The sequence below is a fragment of the Papaver somniferum genome, unplaced genomic scaffold, assembly GCF_003573695.1.
Source record: "Papaver somniferum cultivar HN1 unplaced genomic scaffold, ASM357369v1 unplaced-scaffold_118, whole genome shotgun sequence".
Classification (NCBI taxonomy): domain Eukaryota; kingdom Viridiplantae; phylum Streptophyta; class Magnoliopsida; order Ranunculales; family Papaveraceae; genus Papaver; species Papaver somniferum.
Window position 1 is genome coordinate 5,162,262 of NW_020620825.1, and position 20,101 is coordinate 5,182,362.

The 20,101-nt window shown below is 37.4% G+C and overlaps 2 protein-coding genes and 1 long non-coding RNA gene across 3 annotated transcripts; 2 read left to right on the forward strand and 1 right to left on the reverse strand.

Annotated features, from left to right (window-relative positions):
- Window positions 1–787: 787 nt before the first annotated feature.
- On the reverse strand, window positions 788–2,806 carry LOC113330372. Its single transcript, XR_003350206.1, has 2 exons — window positions 2,386–2,806; window positions 788–2,289 (listed from the first exon to the last, which is right to left on the reverse strand). It is a non-coding gene; the product is annotated as an uncharacterized LOC113330372 (long non-coding RNA).
- Window positions 2,807–3,504: 698 nt separating this feature from the next.
- Window positions 3,505–4,452, forward strand: LOC113330464. The gene is made up of 2 exons (XM_026577272.1): window positions 3,505–3,704; window positions 4,068–4,452. Exons 1-2 carry the CDS (start codon window positions 3,505–3,507, stop codon window positions 4,450–4,452), a joined length of 585 nt encoding a protein of 194 aa, XP_026433057.1.
- Window positions 4,453–16,114: 11,662 nt separating this feature from the next.
- On the forward strand, window positions 16,115–19,719 carry LOC113330333. The gene is made up of 2 exons (XM_026577146.1): window positions 16,115–16,617; window positions 17,408–19,719. The coding sequence occupies exons 1-2, from the start codon at window positions 16,323–16,325 to the stop codon at window positions 17,548–17,550; spliced, it is 438 nt and encodes a 145-aa protein (XP_026432931.1). The 5' UTR covers window positions 16,115–16,322; the 3' UTR covers window positions 17,551–19,719.
- The last annotated feature ends 382 nt before the right edge of the window (window positions 19,720–20,101 follow it).

Sequence of the window (20,101 nt, forward strand, 5' to 3'; positions counted from 1 at the left end):
AACGCCTTCAGGACGTCGCGCTGCTCGTTGTTCCCTGACTACGTAGAGAGACTATGTATAGAATATCTTAATATTGTATGCTAGTATAGAGCCTAACGCCTTCAGGACGTCACGTGATCAGGGTGTCAACCTATCAATAATAATTCTCTTATGCTACACAAATCTATAAAGACGTAGTGAGGCAAGTCGAGTTCAAGTCCACAGGGAGGTGTGAGTTTTAAGTTATTATGAAAGACAAATTGATGTTGTTAAATAACACAAATTCTGAAAAATTGCTAGGATTATACTTCAAATTAAGAGATGGAATTGACTAGAGATTCATTCGCCACTACCGAACAAGATATTATTAATCATACAAGTGTACCTTTCAAATAAATTCCGTTTGTTAACAACTTAAGACGAGTTATAAGCTCAACTAATCTTTAGATTCCTTAAATCACCGCATAGAATAAGTTCTCTAGCAGATTCTAATCAAATGAATCACCTAAAATAAGATCTCTAGGTGTAATTCAATCAATTGGTAAATTTGTGAATCAAGTTGCTCCTATCCACATGTTCGTAAGCTCGACACGTTAACCTAGGATTATCTTTTACACACTATTGCATACAAAATTCCTTTGCGACAAATAGTGCACCGCTACTTATGTAAAGATTACTCTAACAATTACGGATTAAAGTTCTCTATACTAGCATTAGAGTTGCATACAAAATACCTAATTGCGCGCTTAGTTAGCAAGCATACATCTCATGGTCATATAAACGGTAAAAGATAATCAACCAAAGAATATTTATGAAAGAATAACTTGCTTGAATTGATTAATAAAACATGCTTGGAGTTTTGAAATCCTCCCCAATCAATAAAGTTATTAGCTGCTCATAGTTTTGGTTTAAGCACAAAGGTATATTCAAAGTAAATAAGGTTCAGGGCTAAAGCAAACTCTGCAGCAATTGCGAAAACAGGTTCAGGTGCCGGTTCCGTGTAGTTTCTTCTCGCAGGAATTTCTGCAACAATCTGCAAGCACAAACTGGTGATAAAGAGGTAGGTCTTCTATTTGTTTCTGCGCCTCCTTATATAGCTCTTCTGCGCTGTAATGTCGTGACCTAGACGCATATCCACTTTCCTTATTTACTATAAACTCTAAAACAACCAATAATCACAGCCATTCATCTCAATAATCAGTCGCACAGACAGTACTTGTGGCTTGTTTTCTCGGCAAGAAACTCTTTCCATACCTGAAATAATGTGGTACCATATCTCCATATCCTGTAGGCTTCTTGGTCTAGCCTTATCTGCTGCCAAACATTCACCGGACTCATGGCAACTAACCGTTGCAGACAACCAACAAACTACTTCCTAGCCTCTGCCAAGTGACCCTCATACATAGCCATCGAGCCAAGGCTAGCCATTGAATTCGAAACCTTGTAAGCTCAGTCACAGTACACCTGTTGCAGCTGCATTTCAGCTCAAGATACAATCCAAACAACCCAATTGTAGCCTTGTATAATGACGAGAAATTCTGGCAAACTAACTCATTGTTTATGCTCGTCTTAATAGCATCAGCACCAATAATCAATCCACTCTCTCCAGATTCAAAAACCCATTTCTGCTCACAATCGACCCCAACTAGTTCATCCACACAATCCACATGGCCATGGCAGCAGCATCACTATGTTCTGCAACACTCACACAAGACCCTGTCAACTGCAACCCATTTAACTCACAGCAACAACATCTCCTCAGCTAGATTTCAGGCCAACAATTCACCAAACTCATCTCCTTCTTTTGAAGATAACATCACTTCCATCTCCTGAAATTCTTAACCTCGAGCACAAACTCCATTACAATGTCAGCACAATGGACAGCAGCAACACTTCAGCTCGAATGCAGTTCAGCTCAAAGTACCACCAAAATCGATCTCCAAACTGGATCCATTGGTAACAACACATTCTTCCTCTTTCTCCAGCTCAAATCCAGGCTACAGATTTCAGGTTCGAAAACCCATTTGAATCTCCTCCATATCCCAGCAGCAGCAATACTTCTTTGGGTTTCTCCAGCTGAGATAACAACCACAGCTCACATACATTCATGGCAGCAGCAACAAGTTATTCAGCAACTAAGTCTTAGCTTCAGTTCCATCCTCCTCTTCTCGCTGCATGTACAGCCAGTATCTGACTTAAACACCATATAAATTCTGCATCTTCTTAGTTAAGACAATTCAGCGAACATCATATGAGCAGAATTGATGGTGCTGCTGTAATTAAGAATTCCCCTGTCTAGTTCTCCATTTCCTGCAAATTCAAATTCAAGTTCAATCACAACCCAACATTCAAATTCCTTTAATAATTCCATATCATCATAAATCTGGGTCATTTATCATCACAAACCAACAACAACAGCATCAGTTCTTCTGCCTTGTATGTTCGGTCTCAAATGGAACTCTCAACCCTTGTTAACAGCCACAAAAAAAAAAAAAAACAGTTCAGCAACAACTCATTTCCACTGGTTTCTTGGCATATGAAATCTGTTCAAAACTCCACCATAACTTTGCGATTCGAATCACAACAGTAGCAGCCTTTCTTCCCTTCTTCTTCTCGACAAATCTTCTCAGACAAAACCCATCTTGTTTCTGTGTTCTTCTCGTCTTAGAATACTTCTTCCAACCCTTGGCAGACTAACATCGAACCTTGGCCAGTGACGGCGAGTGAGTCTTGGAGCAACAGGGAACTCCGGCATTTGGTTTTCACTCTCATCTCATGTCTCTGCTAGTGAATTGGATTCTCGATTTGGTTTCAAGAGGAAACCTAATTTCCCTTCTCAACTGCATGTGCCACACCTTGGTGTAGAGTTTAAAGTCCATCTCTAAGGCCGGTTCCTATGACAACAGGCTAAACCTTCCGTTTGCCATGCCAGCTGGCCTGGCAAATTGGCCGGGCCACTATGGGAGAAAACATAAGCGATTGAGTCTCCACCGAACGGTTGAGCAAAGACCGAGCGGCCTTAAGAAGATCGCTAGCGGTCTCTTTAACACCGGTCGGTCTTGTAATCGTCGGTTATCAAATAGTGAAATAACGGCTATCCCCCCACGTTTCCCTGTAAGTTCACCCCATTCAATTCAATTTAATCACACCTAATTTTCTCATTAACTCTATCTTACTCACTCTTTTGTATCTTATTCACCTGTTTAATTTTTTTTCAACTCAATGGATATGGATTCTTCTGACGAAGAAGTGCGTATTCATATGGATCAATTTGAAGAACAACAACGAATATTCGTTCAGGCGTTGAATCAAATTGATGATGAGTCAGATGAAGATAAAGAACTAACAAACAACTTGATGCAACTATATTCATCGGGGAAAATACCTAGAGATCCAGAGCCAAGAGAAGTCTTCACAAGAAGATATACGTACCGGGGTCGGGATGAATGACACGAGAAGCTGATGCTCGATTATTTTATTCCTGATTGTGTGTTCTCTGATGAAAATTTCCAAGGACGATTCCGCATGCCCAGACATTTGGTGCTAAAGATTATTGGTGAGCTTTGTCAGGTAGAACCTCAATTTAATTATCAGTATGATGCACTGAATATTAGGGGTCATAGCCCTGAACAAAAGGTTACTTCGGCTTTGAGGATTTTAGGATATGGCAGACCTCTAGATTCTAATGATGAGTACCTTCACATTGGAAAAACAACTGCGTACAAGTATCTTGCGTTGTTTTGCGAAACAATGATTAATCATTTTGGTCCTACCTATTTACGAAAACCAACTGATGCAGATGTTAGAGAAATATTAAAGAAGAATCAGGAAAGGGGATTTCCTGGAATGCTGGGTAGTCTTTACTGCATGCATTGGGTATGGACCGGATGCCTTACCTATTGGTTCGGTCAGTATAAGGGTCACTACGCAAAACCAACAGTGATCCTTGAGGCTGCTGCTTCTTATGATTGTTGGATATGGCACGCTTTTTTTGGTCTCCCGGGATCTCAAAACGACATAAATATTTTACACAAATCGCCTTTGTTTGAAGATTTAAAGTATGTAATTTCTCCTCCGGTAAATTTCAGTATCAACGGGAATCACTACACTCATGGTTATTATCTTGCAGATGGAATTTATCCAAAATGGTCAACTTTAGTTCAATGTTACCGTCAGCCACCTGCCGGTGAAATGGGTCGTTCATACTCGTATTTCAATAGTAAACAAATGAATCTGAGAAAGGATGTGGAACGGGCTTTTGGAATTCTGAAGCGGAAGTTCGCAATCGTTTGTGGGCCTTATCGTGGTTTAAGTGCTCGTGAAATGCATAAGACTATGCTGACTTGCATCATTATGCATAACATGGTTATCCAGGAGACCCGTCGTAATAAGAATTGGACTAACCATCAAGACGAAGACTTAAGGCCTGAGATTATACCAGCTAGAGGATTACCTGCAAAGAACTATGCGTAAATGACTAGTCATATTGAGAACAGAACTTTGTATAACAGGTTGAGGGAAGATCTCAGAGCGAATCTGTGGGCTGAGTTTGGAAGAGATGGGGGACGAATTGAGTAGTGTTTGTTTCATTTGTTTTTGTTTTTTCATTATTGTTTCATTTGTTATTTATTTTTATTTTTTTAAATTGTTTATGTTTCATTTGTTGTTCCATAATTTTGTTTTATAGTTGTTTTTTAAGTTAAATTTTTTAACGGTCATTAAAAGTAGCGGTCTAGACTTCATCGCTAGCGGTCTAGACTCAACCGCTAGCATTCCTTATAAATCCTTCACTTCATCCATTTCAAACTCATACATCACTTCTCTACAAAAACTTCTCTACTTTCTAGTTAAATTATGGATGATCCTAGATTCACTGAAGATGAAGATTTATCTCTTTGTAGAAACTATGTAATACACTATCGGAAGAGAGATGAAGAACGACGGATGAACGGTTTACCTAGTATGAGTTATTTGGGTAAAATTCATGATGCCTTCTGCACTGAGACAGGTAATCCTCATAACCGGGAGCGTGCTGCTTTGTTTTGCCGATTCATGGATATCAAAAAAGAGTTTGTGGATTTTATAGTTATGAAAAGGATTGTCACTCGATACCGTCTTAGAGGTGAGACTAATGCTGAATTGGGAATACGAACTCGAGACGAGTGGCGAAGATGGAAACGAAAAGATTTCGAACACGAAGCGCATTACCAAATTCTTAAGGAGTTTTTAATAACTCGTACGGGATGTTAAGCTTAATAATGTTTTCATGGACGTTGTCAAGTTTAAGTTTTAATGTACTGCAAAAAATTAGTTTAAGTTTTAATATAATGAAAAAGTAGAACAATGTGTAATTAAAAAAACCAACAAAACAATTTCATTTACCATAACCAAACTACTACATATTCATTAAAATTAAAACTGATACATTAATTAATTAAGTGGCACTACTTCATCGTCGTCTTCATCATCCTCATCTTCAGCTTGAACCCCAAATTGTTTTTCCATGTTTCTTTTTTCTTCCAATTCCTATGTTAACTTTTCCATCTCTATCTCCCATGCCATGAATTGTCTGGGATTCATTTTTTCGGTGTTTGCATTTAGAATCTTATTTTTGTCATAGTCTAAAATAAATTTTTCTTGAGTTATTCGATGTTTTTTCATCTCCTTAGTCAAGAACTTCGGTCTACAACTCTTTGTTTTTCGACGGTCTTCTGATGCTCTATCAAAGTTTCCATAGTACTAATACCTCCTTCACTTGCTTCTCCTTCTTGGGCAGCTTTTCTCGCTGCTCTTGCATGATTTCTTCATAATAATTTTCTCTTAATTGAAGTATTGACATTCAAGTTGGAATTGTTGTTTCTGGTGAAGAAAATGGATTATCTGAAGGGGGATGAGATGATTGAGATGGTTGTTGTGAAACTGGAGTTGAAGGTACAGAAGTGTATGGTGAACTTCTAGGTATATTCTGCATGTTTGCTAACACTTCTGGATTATATTTAGGCAATACTTTCAAAATATGATAACAACTTTCATAAGCAAAATTTGTCCCACGTTTATGGTGCCAATCAGTTCGACACTTTCGTTCGACACCAACATCAACAATACCGCTCTCTCGACCACGAGCATCTTGCATTAGAGCAGCGACATACAAGGAAACTTGGGCGTTGATCATAACAAAGCGACCGGACAATCCATTTGCATCACGCTCGTTTATGTTCATAGTTTCGTTTCGAAAGTTAGCAAATATGTTATCCTACAACTTGGTAGATTGTTGACTGGTACCATCGATACTATCTTGTGTAAAGAACACATAGTTTCTGCAAATGCTTTCATCTTCGGCTATGGTAAATTTTGGACCCCTAATCTTCTTCTTTTGTTGTTTAGATTGAGTATTAGATTGAGACATATTAAAGAAATTGTACAATACAAGTGAATGAAATAGTTAGATGATGAAATTTGTTTTAGATTAACAAATGTGAAGAGTAGAGAAGAGAATGTGTGAGTTAAAATGTTAGAGGAATATGGTATTTATAGGGGGGGAATTATGGCCGTTGGATCAGATTATACTCAGCGTTGCAAACTAAACCGGACGGTCTAATAAAACTCGGTAGCGGTGCAGTAAACACCTAACGGTGTAAACTGGACCGAGCGGTCGAGACTTGGTGGAAACTTGACCTGGCCTGGCTAAGTGGAAAATTTTCCACTTAGCCAGGAGATTTTACCAGTTTTCCCCCTCCATATTGGGTGCTTAAATGGCAAACATAAATGTTTGCCACCCCATAGGAAGGGGCCTAACAGTTTAAAGTCCATCTCTTCTACCAGTGTACAAGTTAGCCTAGCCATTGGTATTGTTAAGGCAACCCTATGGCAATGGTCAGATGCAAAATTTTGTTGAGCCAGGTGGATGGCCAAACTGGTTTTTCCACTATGGTAAAGTACTGGGTGTTAGATAACTAAGCGCGCGACCGAGGGAAAAACGCTGGAGTCTGCGAGAAAAGCGCCGGCGAACGAAGCTTTGACGCAGCGTCCTAACATATGACGCTGGCGTTTGTAGCAAAAACGCCAACGGTTTTTTTTTAATTCAAAATTCACTTTTTACCTCTATAAATTACCATCCAATTCAAACAATTCACTCACACCAAAATTCACTTCTCTTGAATTTTCTCTTCTAAAATCTATTTCTCAATGGCTGAAAAGGCGATCACACTTTTTTGCGATGCAAAACTTGAAGCTGTTGTTTCTAAGATATGTGGGAGTTTTAAAAAGATTGAAAATTTTAAGAGAGAAGTGCAAGTTTTTGAAGTTGCTCCAAGAAAATGTTCAGCTAAAAGGCAAAGAAGAGCTCCAGTTTTGAAATTTAACAACAAAAAATTCAAAAACAAAGGTGAAACTATCAAAGAGCGCGTTGAATAAAAAATACGTCAAATGAAGATAAACAGAAGGCCAAAACTTGTACTTGATTTTTATTGAAGTTTTTATTATTGTCTAATAAGTTTATATCTTGTAAAAGAATTGGCAGTAATATCAATGAATGAAAATGTTTATATTTTAAAATAGATTTTCACTCAGATTAAGTGAAATTTATTACAATTTATTAAATTTGCAAATAACATCAAACTACATTTTAATAAATCACAACAAAAACATCAAACTACATCAAATCCAGCGACATTCTCTCTGTAAAGTTTATAGCATTCAAAATGCCTAGACTCTCTCCCGCTTTCTTCAGTAAACTTGGTCTGAGCGATGGTTTCCAATTCTTCGTTGGATAATCCAGAATTGCTACGATGAACCATCCGCAATACTTCCGTATATTGTTTGACTTGATTAGTGATGAATGCAATTCTTAGTTCTAGGCTCTTACTGTTTCTTATGGCTTCGTTCCGCGATGCTACCAAATGTCCCAATACTCTTTCCAAGAAATTGTCATTGTTCATTGGTCTCACCATACGATGTAACCAACATCGAACAAGAGCAACATCTTCTTCCATTGTAAATTCCGGCAGTGACATTCGAGTGCAGTAACGATGTGCTTGAGATGGACCATCTTTTAAAATTCTGGAACACGTGTTATAGCATTACTCGGTCGAACTCGCATGCGTTGCTATCTCAAGCATGTCTGTCAATGTTAGTGATCAAAACTATAAGTCTTGATTTCTAGTCTACTATAGCTAAGTCTCGGACCAGGATAGAAAATGTAGTCGAGCTCAAGGAATTCATGGCGATTCATCATACAAGAAGAAGAACTACTCAAGGAACCGGTGGAACTTCTCGACAAAAAGGTATGTGAAGACTTGAACTTATCTGTCACTCAAAAGTCTATCTACTCTATCTCCTACTTCTTGAGACAAAAAGTTGTATGCTATATATAAACTTAGATTATACACATTTGGCATTTCGATCCGAGTATACCTCACCTATCTACATCTCGAAATATGTGTTGGTAAGCGTTTCGCTTCTACCATGTTTATCTTTACCTAGTGACGTAATTCATGATATGATTCAATCACTTTGAAAATTGCTTTGACGAGAAATGATGTAACAACTATATAATGTCCTCTAAGAATGTTTCAATTTTTGGAATGAGAGTTTAGATTACAACCAATGATGGACATAAGTATTGTTGTGGAAACACATATGTGCATAAGTCCTATCCCTTTAACCAAAGTTTGCGAACTTTGTTGATCAAGAGAAACCGGAAGAATGGCTTGTTTCCAAGTCCGCAAACCCAGTCCGCGAACTGCGGAACTTCTCATCCCGATAAATTATGTTGGAGTTGACAAACTTGTTACATGAGTACCATTCCGCGAACCGGTGGAAAGTCTTTCCCGAGATTTTCTACTGGAGTTTGTAAACTCTACCCGGTTTCTTAAGTCCGCGAACCTAGTGTGCGAAATTAAGAAGGTTATATATCTGAAGATGATTTCTGAACTTAAACTTATAAAGACTAAGGAATGCAATTTGCAAACCGTGGCTATAAAGTTCATGAACCGATTCGAGTGAATCAAATCATCTTTGCTTCAATTGTGTCGTGTGTAGTACATAATATTTCCTTGCAATTGAACAACTCTCTAACTAGTTCATTTGAGTCATTTGAGTCATTTGAACTAGTTATGGTGAAGAAGAATATGGTTGGTATGAAATGCTCATATGGCTAGCGTTTTGGTTAACTATTGTTGAACCAATAATGTACACGTTTGGGTACGGTTAACAAACCTAGAAACATGCATTTCATTTGTGTATAACAAGCTAAGTTTTCGATCTAACGATTGAGAAATATTAGCTTGAATATAAATCAGGTTTTCATCTAGCGATGGATATTGTTTGCTTTGTGACCAAGGAGAAACCCTGATTTGAAAGACTATATAAGAGGACATCTAGCAATTCTGTAAAACTAATCCCCACACTTCACGTGTGATACTAGTTTGCGTGCTAGAGTCGTTTCTCCTTTAACCTTTGGTTTTCTTCTTCTAAAACCAGGTTAACGACTTAAAGACTTCATTGGGATTGTGAAGCCAGACCAATACTACCTTTATCGTAGTTGGGTGATCTGATCTTGCATCTTCTATCATACGAGTACAATCAGGTAGATTGGCTTGAGATTAATATCTCCGCTAGGCAAGATATAAAAAGTAGTCACAAACATCTTTGTCTCATTGTTTGTGATTCCGCAACATCTTGTTTCACTACCATACGATTAAGATTGTTGTGAGGTTATTGATTTATCTAGGTTGTTCTTCGGGAATATAAGACCGGATTATCAATTGGTTCCGGTTCACCTTAATTATTATCAAAAGACGGAACAAAAACTTTAGGGTTTTTCTGTGGCAGACAGATTGATCCTTTGATAGACTTGTCTGTGTGAGACAGATTTGTTTATTGTCAAAGCCTGCGATTTTAGGTCGTCTCAACTCTTAGTTGTGAATGAGATCAGCTAAGGGAATCAAGTGCGCAGTATCCTGCTGGGATCAGAGGCGTAGGGAGTACCACTGTACGTTAGATCCGTGGGAGACTGATTGGGGTTCAACTACAGTCCAGTCCGAAGTTAGCTTGGAGTAGGCTAGTGTCTGTAGCGGCTTAATAGAGTGTGTGTTCAATCTGGACTAGGTCCCGGGGTTTTTCTGCATTTGCAGTTTCCTCGTTAACAAAATTTCTAGTGTCTGTGTTATTTTAGTTTCCACATTATATTGTTTTATCTTTATAATTGAAATAATACAGGTTGTGCTTTAGATCATCAATTAGAGTAGTCCAACCTTTGGCTGTTGATTGTCATTGATTGATCCTTGTATATTGGTCTTTGGTACCATCCAAGTTGTTCCTTGTGTTTGATTAAAGACTCGCTTACTTCTATTAGCTCGAGTAAATCAAAACAAGAGAGAGATATTAACTCCTTGAGATACTTTTACCTAGATTGAGTCTGACTGTCTAGTTGAGTCTCTAGAAAATATTTCGGAGTTAGTCCATACAGATTGCTAAGAGAAATATTGGGTGGTGTTGTTAGACCCCCGCGTTTTCAACTGGTATCAGAGCAGGCAAACACGTTAAAGACCTTATAAGTCTGTGTTTGTAGCGATCTGATTATGGACAAGTCTATCTCAATGATGTACCAGTTCAGAAATTACCAGATGATTCTAAAAGCTTGGATTCAACTGAGATAACTGTCACATCTAAGTCAATATCTAAACATTCTCTTGATGTAAAAACTGTTGATTGGGAAACTCTTCTAGAAGAACAGTTGGGTGAACTTTCTGATGAAGGTGATTTAGATATTGATAGAGATGTTGATGAGGAAGTCTCGGAGTATGTTAAGTTTTGGATTCATGGAAAATGAAGAAGATTACAACTTCTCATGTCACACCTCTTCTGACTCCTCTCTGTCGAGAAAACAAGAAATTGAGAAGATGTTACACAGGCGTTTATTTTTCGAATCGTTCTAACGAATCGATCCTCAGGGATTCTGAAGAAAACCTACGTATGAAGTCACTTGAATGTGATAATATTTATCAAAAGTACTTTTTGTTGGAAGAGAAACTTGCAGAATCTGAAGCAAGGTTTAACTCTCAACAAATTAGTTTTGATGACAGAGAAAGTGCTTGTCTCGCTCGATAAAAACACCTTGAGGCTGATTTAGCTGCTGCTCTTGATAAAAAACAAGATGTTGGAAGATGACTTGAAAAAGTTCAATACTAGTTCAAGCAAATTAACCACTATGCTAGGATCAAGTAAAAATCATCGTGATACACGAGGATTGGGCTATAAGGGAATAAATGCTCCAAGTATTAGCAAAGAGGTAAAATTTGTCAAGGCCAGTGATTCTTCTAAACAAAACGTTTCCACTGATAGAAAAAGTGAAATACCTTCACCGGCAGTTAAGGTTCAAAAGAGCAAAGTATATCAACCTCCAAAACCAGCACACATGAATCCGGGTAAGAACGTTCCTTATATTTGTCATTATTGTGGAAACAAAGGTCACCTGGAAAGGAGATGTTGTTTTCGTATAAGGAATGAAAAACTTCATGATATTCTTGTTTGGGTGTCAAATGAAATGATTAAACCGGGATCATATGTTAAGGCTAACACTCTTGACATTACGGGTTGTAAACGTCCAACCTTTAGGCAAAGGAATCAGTGTTGTGATAATCCTAGATTTGCCTATAAACGTCATGCGAAGTATTTTCACAATTGTAATGATTATCAAAAGAATAAATTTATAAAGGAGAAGACAAGATCCGATGCTCCCAATTGGAGAAATACTAACTTACAAAAGAATAGTCAATCCAATTCTCTTTCTTCAAATCTAGAAGAGAGTAAAGGGAAGAAGGTTCAGATTGTTCCTAAACGCACTCAGAAGTGGGTACCAAAGAAATCCAATGATGTTTTGAGTGTGAAAAGGAATGATCTCCCAGAAAATTCCATGACTATGGAGAAGGTAATATCCATGATGTTGGAACTTAACAAGTTTTTTGGAAAAATGGAATTGGATGTGAAAGGTTCTAAAAGCGATCTCTTTCATGATAATCCAAAGGTCACTTGTGGTGAGCAAGACATTGTTCACCCCAACACAACTTGATTGTGTTGTAAGTGCATCCTTACAAAGAAATGCCATGTTATGTATACGGTGAGGGAAGCACGAGAATTGGGGCACACATATTATGTTCGGTAAGGTTGTAGAATTCGACTGAATTCTTCTAAAAAGGTATGTCTATAAAACTGAGCAAGATTTGTGTTTTTATGATCCATGTACCTTGATTATTGTTCATTTCTACCTAACTTGATCTGTGTTTAAAGTTCTTAAACGTTTAGGTTTAAAAATAGTAGTTTGGGATGTTTGGACTTCATGGTACACCGACCAGGTATGCATAACATCTTTTAAAATCAAAATCCAGGGGTTTAAGTTCGCGGACTTGAAAATTTCGTTTGTAAACCCGTATGCATACCTGAAGTCGATATTCGGTAAACTTGTTTTGGCCGTAACTTCTTCGTCCTAACTCGGAATGACCTCATTCTTTTTTCATTATCTTTTTATTTGAATTCTATTCAAAATGAATACGAGAATTCTTGTATTTGGATGAATTAAGATTGGTATCTGTCCCGTCTCTTGTTTTTGAGTATTTTGCTCCGTTTTGTTGCACTTGTTCCACTTATTCTTGAACTTGGGAACTTGGATTCTTGGAGTACTACTCTTCTAAGCTCATTTGTAGCTTTTACAAGAATGTTGTTGGTGAATCACAAAGAAAGAAGTTCAAGAATGGGCAGTAGTACGCATTACTATGGGATTCTTGAATGTTCACAATCATTTTATGTGAACTATGGTCCATGGTCGTTAATGACTTTGTATGTTCTTCTTTGAAATGTTTTTATACACCTTTGGAAGCTATTCTTAGTATAAATCTGGGAGAAAAAGATTGATTATACTCTCTAAGGACAAATATTCTTATATGTGCATTACGAGTTTGTCTTGATGCCTAGGAAACTTCTTATGAGAATTTATTCTTGTTTTTGAGAAGGATTACTAGAGTTTGGAATAGCAATTATTGTGACTACACATGGCTATGTCCAAAGTTTTCATCTTCATGTTTTTAGATTTATTGGTTTAAATTCTAAATTTCTTTGGAAGATGATTTTTGCAGTATTAATCTTTATGGTTTTATATATTGCAAAATTGTTATGGGATATGTGTGTTTACGTCCGTGAACTATGATTGTCCCATACCTTGTCAAAACTAAATTCCTTCGTATGTCGATATGCATGTATTGATAAAAGAATGAATATGCTTTTGACAAATACAAAAGTTAAGCCTATTATGTCAATATTGGGTGGAAGATAGGTTAAAATCTTTTGTGAACAAGGATTATGTCTATTGATTGTCGTTATGCAAATAGTGATGGAAAATAGAATGAATCCTTGTATATTCTGCAGTGTTGATCATCCATGATCCATATTTTATGTGTATACTGCAATACTCCATAAGTTTTTCTTGTGTTGAGTATACGAACGGTTAAGCTAATCATTTTATATGGTTAACTTAGTCGTAGATCCGTAAGTTCTCTTATGTTGAGCATAATCAATTAATTGATCATTTTTTGTGTTTAATTTGATTGCGTATTCCGATTAAATTAACCATGGGTTTACTTGTGATTAATTTGCTTGAGTTTTTGGATATAAAAATCATTCCTATGGTTTTGGTGTCCAATAAAAATCTTTTTTCTTTCGAAATTAAGGTCGCTCTTTTTGTTCTTTCGGGAATGACATCAAATGGGGGAGCGTTCTTTTGAACTTGTGCTTAATGGTCATATCTTGAGGGGTGTGCGGCTGTGGAATTTTAAAGGGGATGTCTTGTATCTTTAAACTCCTTAATGAATTCTATTAGCTTCGGCTATATGATTGCATCTAAATTAGATGGTATGTATTTTCTTTTAGTCATGAAATGTCTCTTACGGAAATTTCATTATGATCCCGTTCTTGTACCTTTGCCAATTTTATCGACAAAAAGGGGGAGAATTAATATGTAGTTCAGACTACAAATACATATGGTTTTCGGATCATTGTGTAAGGGGGAGTGGTTTCCATGTGAGATGGAGTATTGACTAAGGGTGAGCGATACATATCACCATAGTATTATTGTTGAAGTTGTGATATAATTGGACTTTGACACTGTGTAATAATACTATGACACTAAATAACAATGATCGAGACCGATGCTTTCTCATTTTTATAGCTACGGATCTTCAACAATGGTGATGCTAAACTTACAACCTTTGGGATCATTGGAGTACTTGGAAGTGACGAAGATTTCGAGGAATGTTGAAGATTAGACATGTGGAATAGGAGCTACTAAAGTTTCTTTATCTTTTTTGTATTTCATATGTATTGATAGTTTTGTCACTAAAATTGACAAAGGAGGAGATTGTTAGAGCATTACTCGGTCGAACTCGCATGCGTTGCTATCTCAAGCATGTTTGTCAATGTTAGTGATCAAAATTATAAGTCTTGATTTCTAGTCTACTATAGCTAAGTCTCGGACTAGGATAGAAAGTGTAGTTGAGCTCAAGGACTTCATGGCGATTCATCATACAAGAATAAGAACTACTCAAGGAACCGGTGGAACTTCTAGACAAAAAGGTATGTGAAGACTTGAACTTATCTGTCACTCAATAGTCTATCTACTCTATCTCCTACTTCTTGAGACAAAAAGTCGTATGCTATATATAGACTTCGATTATACACATTTGGTAATTCGAGCCGAGTATACCTCACCTATCTATATCTCAAAATATGTGTTGGTAAGCGTTTCGCCTCAACCATGTTTATCTTTACCTAGTGACGTAAGTCATGATATGTTTCAATCACTTTGAAAATTGCTTTGACGAGAAATGGTGTAAAAACTATATAACGTTCTCTAAGAATGTTCAATGGTTGGAATGAGAGTTTAGATTATATAACCAATGATGGACATAAGTATTATTGTGGAAACACATATGTGCATAAGTCATATCCCTTGAACCAAAATTTGCGAACTTTGTTGATCAAGAGAAACCGGAAAAATGGATTGTTGCCAAGTCCGCGAACCCAGTCCGCGAACTGCCAAACTTCTCATCCCGAGAAATTCTGCTGGAGTTGACAAACTTGTTACGTGAGTACCAGTCCGCGAACCGGCGGAAAATATTTCCCGAGATTTTCTACTGGAGTTTGTAAACTCTGCCCGGTTGCTTAAGTCCGCGAACCTAGTGTGCGAACTTAAGAAGGTTATATATCTGAAGATGATTTCTGAACTTAAACTTATAAAGACTAAGGAATGCAATTTGCAAACCGTGGCTATAAAGTTCATGAACCGATTCGAGTGAATCAAATCATCTTTGCCTCAATTGTGTCTTGTGTAGTACATAAGATTTCCTTGCAATTTAACAACTCTCTAACTAGTTAATTTGAGTCATTTGAACTAGTTATAGTGAGGAAGAATATGGTTGGTATGAAATGCTCATATGGCTAGCCTTTTGGTTAACTGTTGTTGAACCAACAATGTACACGTTTGGGTACGGTTAACAAACCTAGAAGCATGCATTTCATTTGTGTATAACAAGCTAAGTTTTCGATCTAACGGTTGAGAAATATTAGCTTGAATCTAAATCAGGTTTTCATCTAACGATGGATATTGTTTACTTTGTGACCAAGGAGAAACCCTGATTTGAAAGACTATATAAGAGGACATCTAGCAACTCTGCAAAACTAATACCCACACTTCACGTGTGATACTAGTTTGCGTGATAGAGTCGTTTCTCCTTTAACCTTTGGTTTTCTTCTTCTAAAACCAGGTTAACGACTTAAAGACTTCATTGGGATTGTGAAGCCAGACCGATACTACTTTTATCGTAGTTGTGTGATCTGTGTCATATACCTGATATGATGAGAATAGGGTGTCCCTTATCACATTCAATGGCAATACTTAGTATTAGAATTATTGGTAGTAACTAGCTTATTAGTGGGTGTCCTTATAAATTGTAAGGTTGTGGGCTGATGTAACCACCTGGGGGATGTTTAGCCATTGGATGCTAGGTAGTGAGTGACGGATATATAAGATAATGAACCTGTAAAGAAAATCTAAGAAAATTATAATCAAATTGATCGTTAACTCGATTTTAGGATGTTCGCAAGAACAGAGAAACTTGATTCTCTGAATCAAGTGTTTATCCTGTCATTGTACCATCCAGGTACATGAAAATTGGTATCAGATTCTAATCCTGGAACCTGTAACCATGGCTACCACATAAAAACTTGAAGAAATCTTAACTACCGTTACTCAACATACAGATTCAATCACTGAAATCAAATTTGTGCTTGGTTCCATGAGTACTAAATTGGATCGTATTCTGAATCTGCTTGGAGTCGATCTACCTCAGCCATCAAACATGGAAGAGTCTACTATTTCAGTTGAGGATATTACTGTCTCTCCATCTGAGGAAATCAAATCAACTCCTCCTGTTGTTGATGACGAAAAGGATTCTCTCGAATTGGAGTATATTCCTTCATTTTCCCTTGCAGAAAACGAAGCTGATGCTTCCATTGTTATTGCGAGTTTTGAATTTAAAGGAATCGGTGACGCTTTGGTGATTGATTTTGATAGGAATAATCTCAAAATGGGTAAAGTTTGTTTTCCTGTTCTTTCTGATTATTCTCGAGTTTTATTTGATCGTGGAAAAAGATCAGAACTAATTCAGGGACTTTCCTATTCTGTGGCTGACTGTGAATTTAGTTTTGGTCTAACTAATTATTGCTCAATTATACATGTTTGTATGAATTCTACTGGTGGTTTTTGCTTCTATCTTTACTTCGTTTGTATTTGTTCCCTATTTGATCGTGGGAAGGCGTCTGATAGATCAATTTTTATGGATAATAACAATGCAAAATTTAATTACAAACTGGTTCACAAACAAGGGTATCATTCAGATGGGTTGTTTAGGAAAACAGTTGCTTTTAATTTAGATAAAGGTGGTGCTATTGGTATTGCTTGGATGTTGTTTGATAAAATGCCTGACAGTGAACCTGGAAGTTTGAGTAGTGTAGGAATTGATTTACTCTTACGGCTCAAAATGGGTCAGGTGTGTTATAAGTTTTTGGTTGATAAATGTTTCTTCCCTATGTTCGATTTTATCCGCAGTGTGTTTGATCGTGGGAAGGAGATAAACCTTATTATATGGATTTCTTGTTTTCCTGCACTTGATTCTAAGTTTGTCCATCAATGAAAGTGTGGCTTAGGGACTTATTATTCATTATTTTTGTTACATCTAGTGCTTATGGGGATAACAGTCAATTGCTTGTCCACCTGTTGCTTACGAATTTTTTTACCAATAGTTTGTTGATGCTTTTGTGGCTGCGAATTGGTGGAATTCATAATATTTATAAATGCTTATGTGGTTGTGAATGGGTGCAGTTCAGAATGCTTGTTGGGGTTATAATTCAGCCTTGTGCATTATTATCTGTTCTTCCCACTTGTTTACTGGCTTTGCAGTTCATTATTGGGGCTCCACTTCTTTATCTGTTGAGATTTTCTATGGATCAGGGTACTTGGTTTAACCAAATTAATGGAAGTTATGCATATGTTCGACATGTTTTATCGCAAATGTTTCAAGTGTTGCTTGTTCCTTTATGTGTTCATGATGCTGCAATTGTTGTTGAGAGGGAACTGACTGTTACAGTGGTTGCGAGTAAGACAATTTTTGGTAAATTCGCTGAGAGCTTGGTGTGGAGAGTGAGTAATGGTGTTGCAGATATTCTCTCAAAACTTCAATTTGGTGTGCTTATTGTTACGACTCGTTAGAGGTTCGTTCAGATGCGCAAGGGCACCAAAAGTGGTATTATAAGCAAGCAACGTTGCCAAAACCTATTGAAGTTAACCTTTTTGTTTTTACTGATGCTCATATCCTGCTGAATTTGCTTACATTCGCGGTTTATGGAAGATTTTCAGTCAGTGGTGGCTTTGCTTATTATGTGGGGAAGCATCGGAAAATAAGAATTCAGAATTTCGATATTCATTATTTCTGTCTGCTTCTTCCACAAATTCCTTCCTACACAACCGGTTTCACCAAGGTACACTTCTTCGGATACTTAATTCTGATTACTTCTAGCTGTGCTAGTTTACCTACTGCTGAGTATATTCGCCTAATATCTGATCGTGGTAAAGAAATTGAACCTGTTGGTAGGTGGTCTGCTTTTGATAGACATACTTTAAAATTCTACTTTACTTCTTGTTTGATTGTTCGTACTGGGTGGAATTTTATTGATGCTTGTGCTAGCAAATCTGCTCCTGCATTGGCTTTGGAACTTGGGTACCAACTGGAATTGATACCGGCATCCTTAATTATGTTTTTATTTGTGCATTGTCTGCTAAAGCTGAGAATAATAGTGGTCACCGTAAGCTGTATATTGCGCTGTCAGGGAGACATCCTCTTACGCTACAGATTCTTTCGAAACAGTGTGAAATTCTCTTGACGGTCCTTCCAGTTTATAACAATGTGAGCAGTCATTTTTATCTGTCCTAGATAGGTTTATACTTGCATTTTCTGTGGCTTCAATCAGAAGTATGTGGAAGACTGGAGATTCACGAGAGAATTGGATTGCAAGTTAGGCAGTTCCTTTGGAGTTATCTGCACTCGTGTTACCTTGCCCGGTATTTTACCCCGCACTGCATGAAACTGACAGATTTATACAAATTTGATTGTGGTGAATATTATGTTCCTTGTTACATTGCTCTATGGGGTTTGACACATCAAATGGTGAATATTTATGGTTGTATAGACTGTGTTATCATTAGGATCATAGGAATTTATCCACTGAGGGTAATTCTTTCGACATGGAAGTTTGAACTTACAACAGATAATGATGTTCATCTCAATGATATATTGGTGCAAATTTCTGGTCAGGCTAGAAAATTGGTGCAAATTTTTGGAGCTAATGCAAATTCTACAGACGAGAAACTAGTGCAAATCCAGTGTCCTTGGTGTCAGGTAAACTGTTAAACAACTTTTGTAGGTAGTGGCAACATTGGTTGTCAAGACAACACCTCTGGTTATGGTCCGTAAATTTTCTTCCAGACTTGGAGATTCATATTCATATCTCAGCCACCATGAGCATTATTCCTAGTGCCATTTCTATTGGTGACTACCAAGTTCCGAATTTTGATAATTTTGGACATGCTTATTGTCGAGCACCAAGCACGAGCGAGTTCAGTTCCCTAATTGCATTTTGGGTGGACCTACTACCTTGTGTGCTCATTTTATTTCGTGGTCTAGTGGACACTGGATTGCTGGGCTTGGAGTTCAAGTGCGACAACACCACACTAAGGGTGATCACTGGAATTCTGGATTCCGATCTTCTACCTCTAGTTGGAAGTACTATCATGATGCTACCAGGCTGTACCTGACATGATGAGAAGAGGACTTGGCAGCTCAGTTCTCATCCTTGAGGACAAGGATGTTTCCAAGGAGTGGGGAATGTCATATACCTGACATGATGAGAAGAGGGTGTCCCTTATCATATTCAATGGAAATACTTAGTATTAGGATCATTGGTAGTAACTAGCTGATTAGTGGGTGTCCTTATAAATTGTAAGGGTGTGGGCTGATGTAACCACCTGGGGGATGTTTATCCGTTGGATGCTAGGTAGTGAATGAGGGTTATATAAGCTAATGAACCTGTAAAGAAACTCTAAGCAAATTATAATCAAATTGATCGTTAACTCGATTTTAGGATGTTCGCAAGAACAGAGAAACTTGATTCTCTGAATCAAGTGTTTATCCTGTCATTGTACCATCCAGGTACATGATAATCTAATCTTGCATCTCCTATCGTACAAGTACAATCAGGTTGATTGGCTTGAGATTAATATCTCCGATAGGCAAGATATAAAAAGTAGTCACAAACATCTTCGTCTCATTGTTTGTGGTTCCGCAAAATCTTGTTTCGCTACCATACGATTAAGATTGTTGTGAGGTGATTAATTTATCTAGGCTGTTCTTCGAGAATATAAGACCGGATTATCAATTGGTTCATGTTCACCTTGATTATTATCAAAAGACGGAACACAAACTTTAGGGTTTTTCTGTGGGAGACAGATTGATCCTTTGAT

Bases quoted from the DNA above. Each gene is read 5' to 3' on its own strand.
- LOC113330464 (XM_026577272.1), top strand. From the start codon at position 3,505: ATGCCCAGACATTTGGTGCTAAAGATTATTGGTGAGCTTTGTCAGGTA. The intron at 3,705-4,067 runs GTATCTTGCGTT...GGTAAATTTCAG, and splicing joins GGAAAAACAACTGCGTACAA to TATCAACGGGAATCACTACA.
- LOC113330333 (XM_026577146.1), top strand. From the start codon at position 16,323: ATGAGTACTAAATTGGATCGTATTCTGAATCTGCTTGGAGTCGATCTA. The intron at 16,618-17,407 runs GTAAAGTTTGTT...GAATGGGTGCAG, and splicing joins TAGGAATAATCTCAAAATGG to TTCAGAATGCTTGTTGGGGT.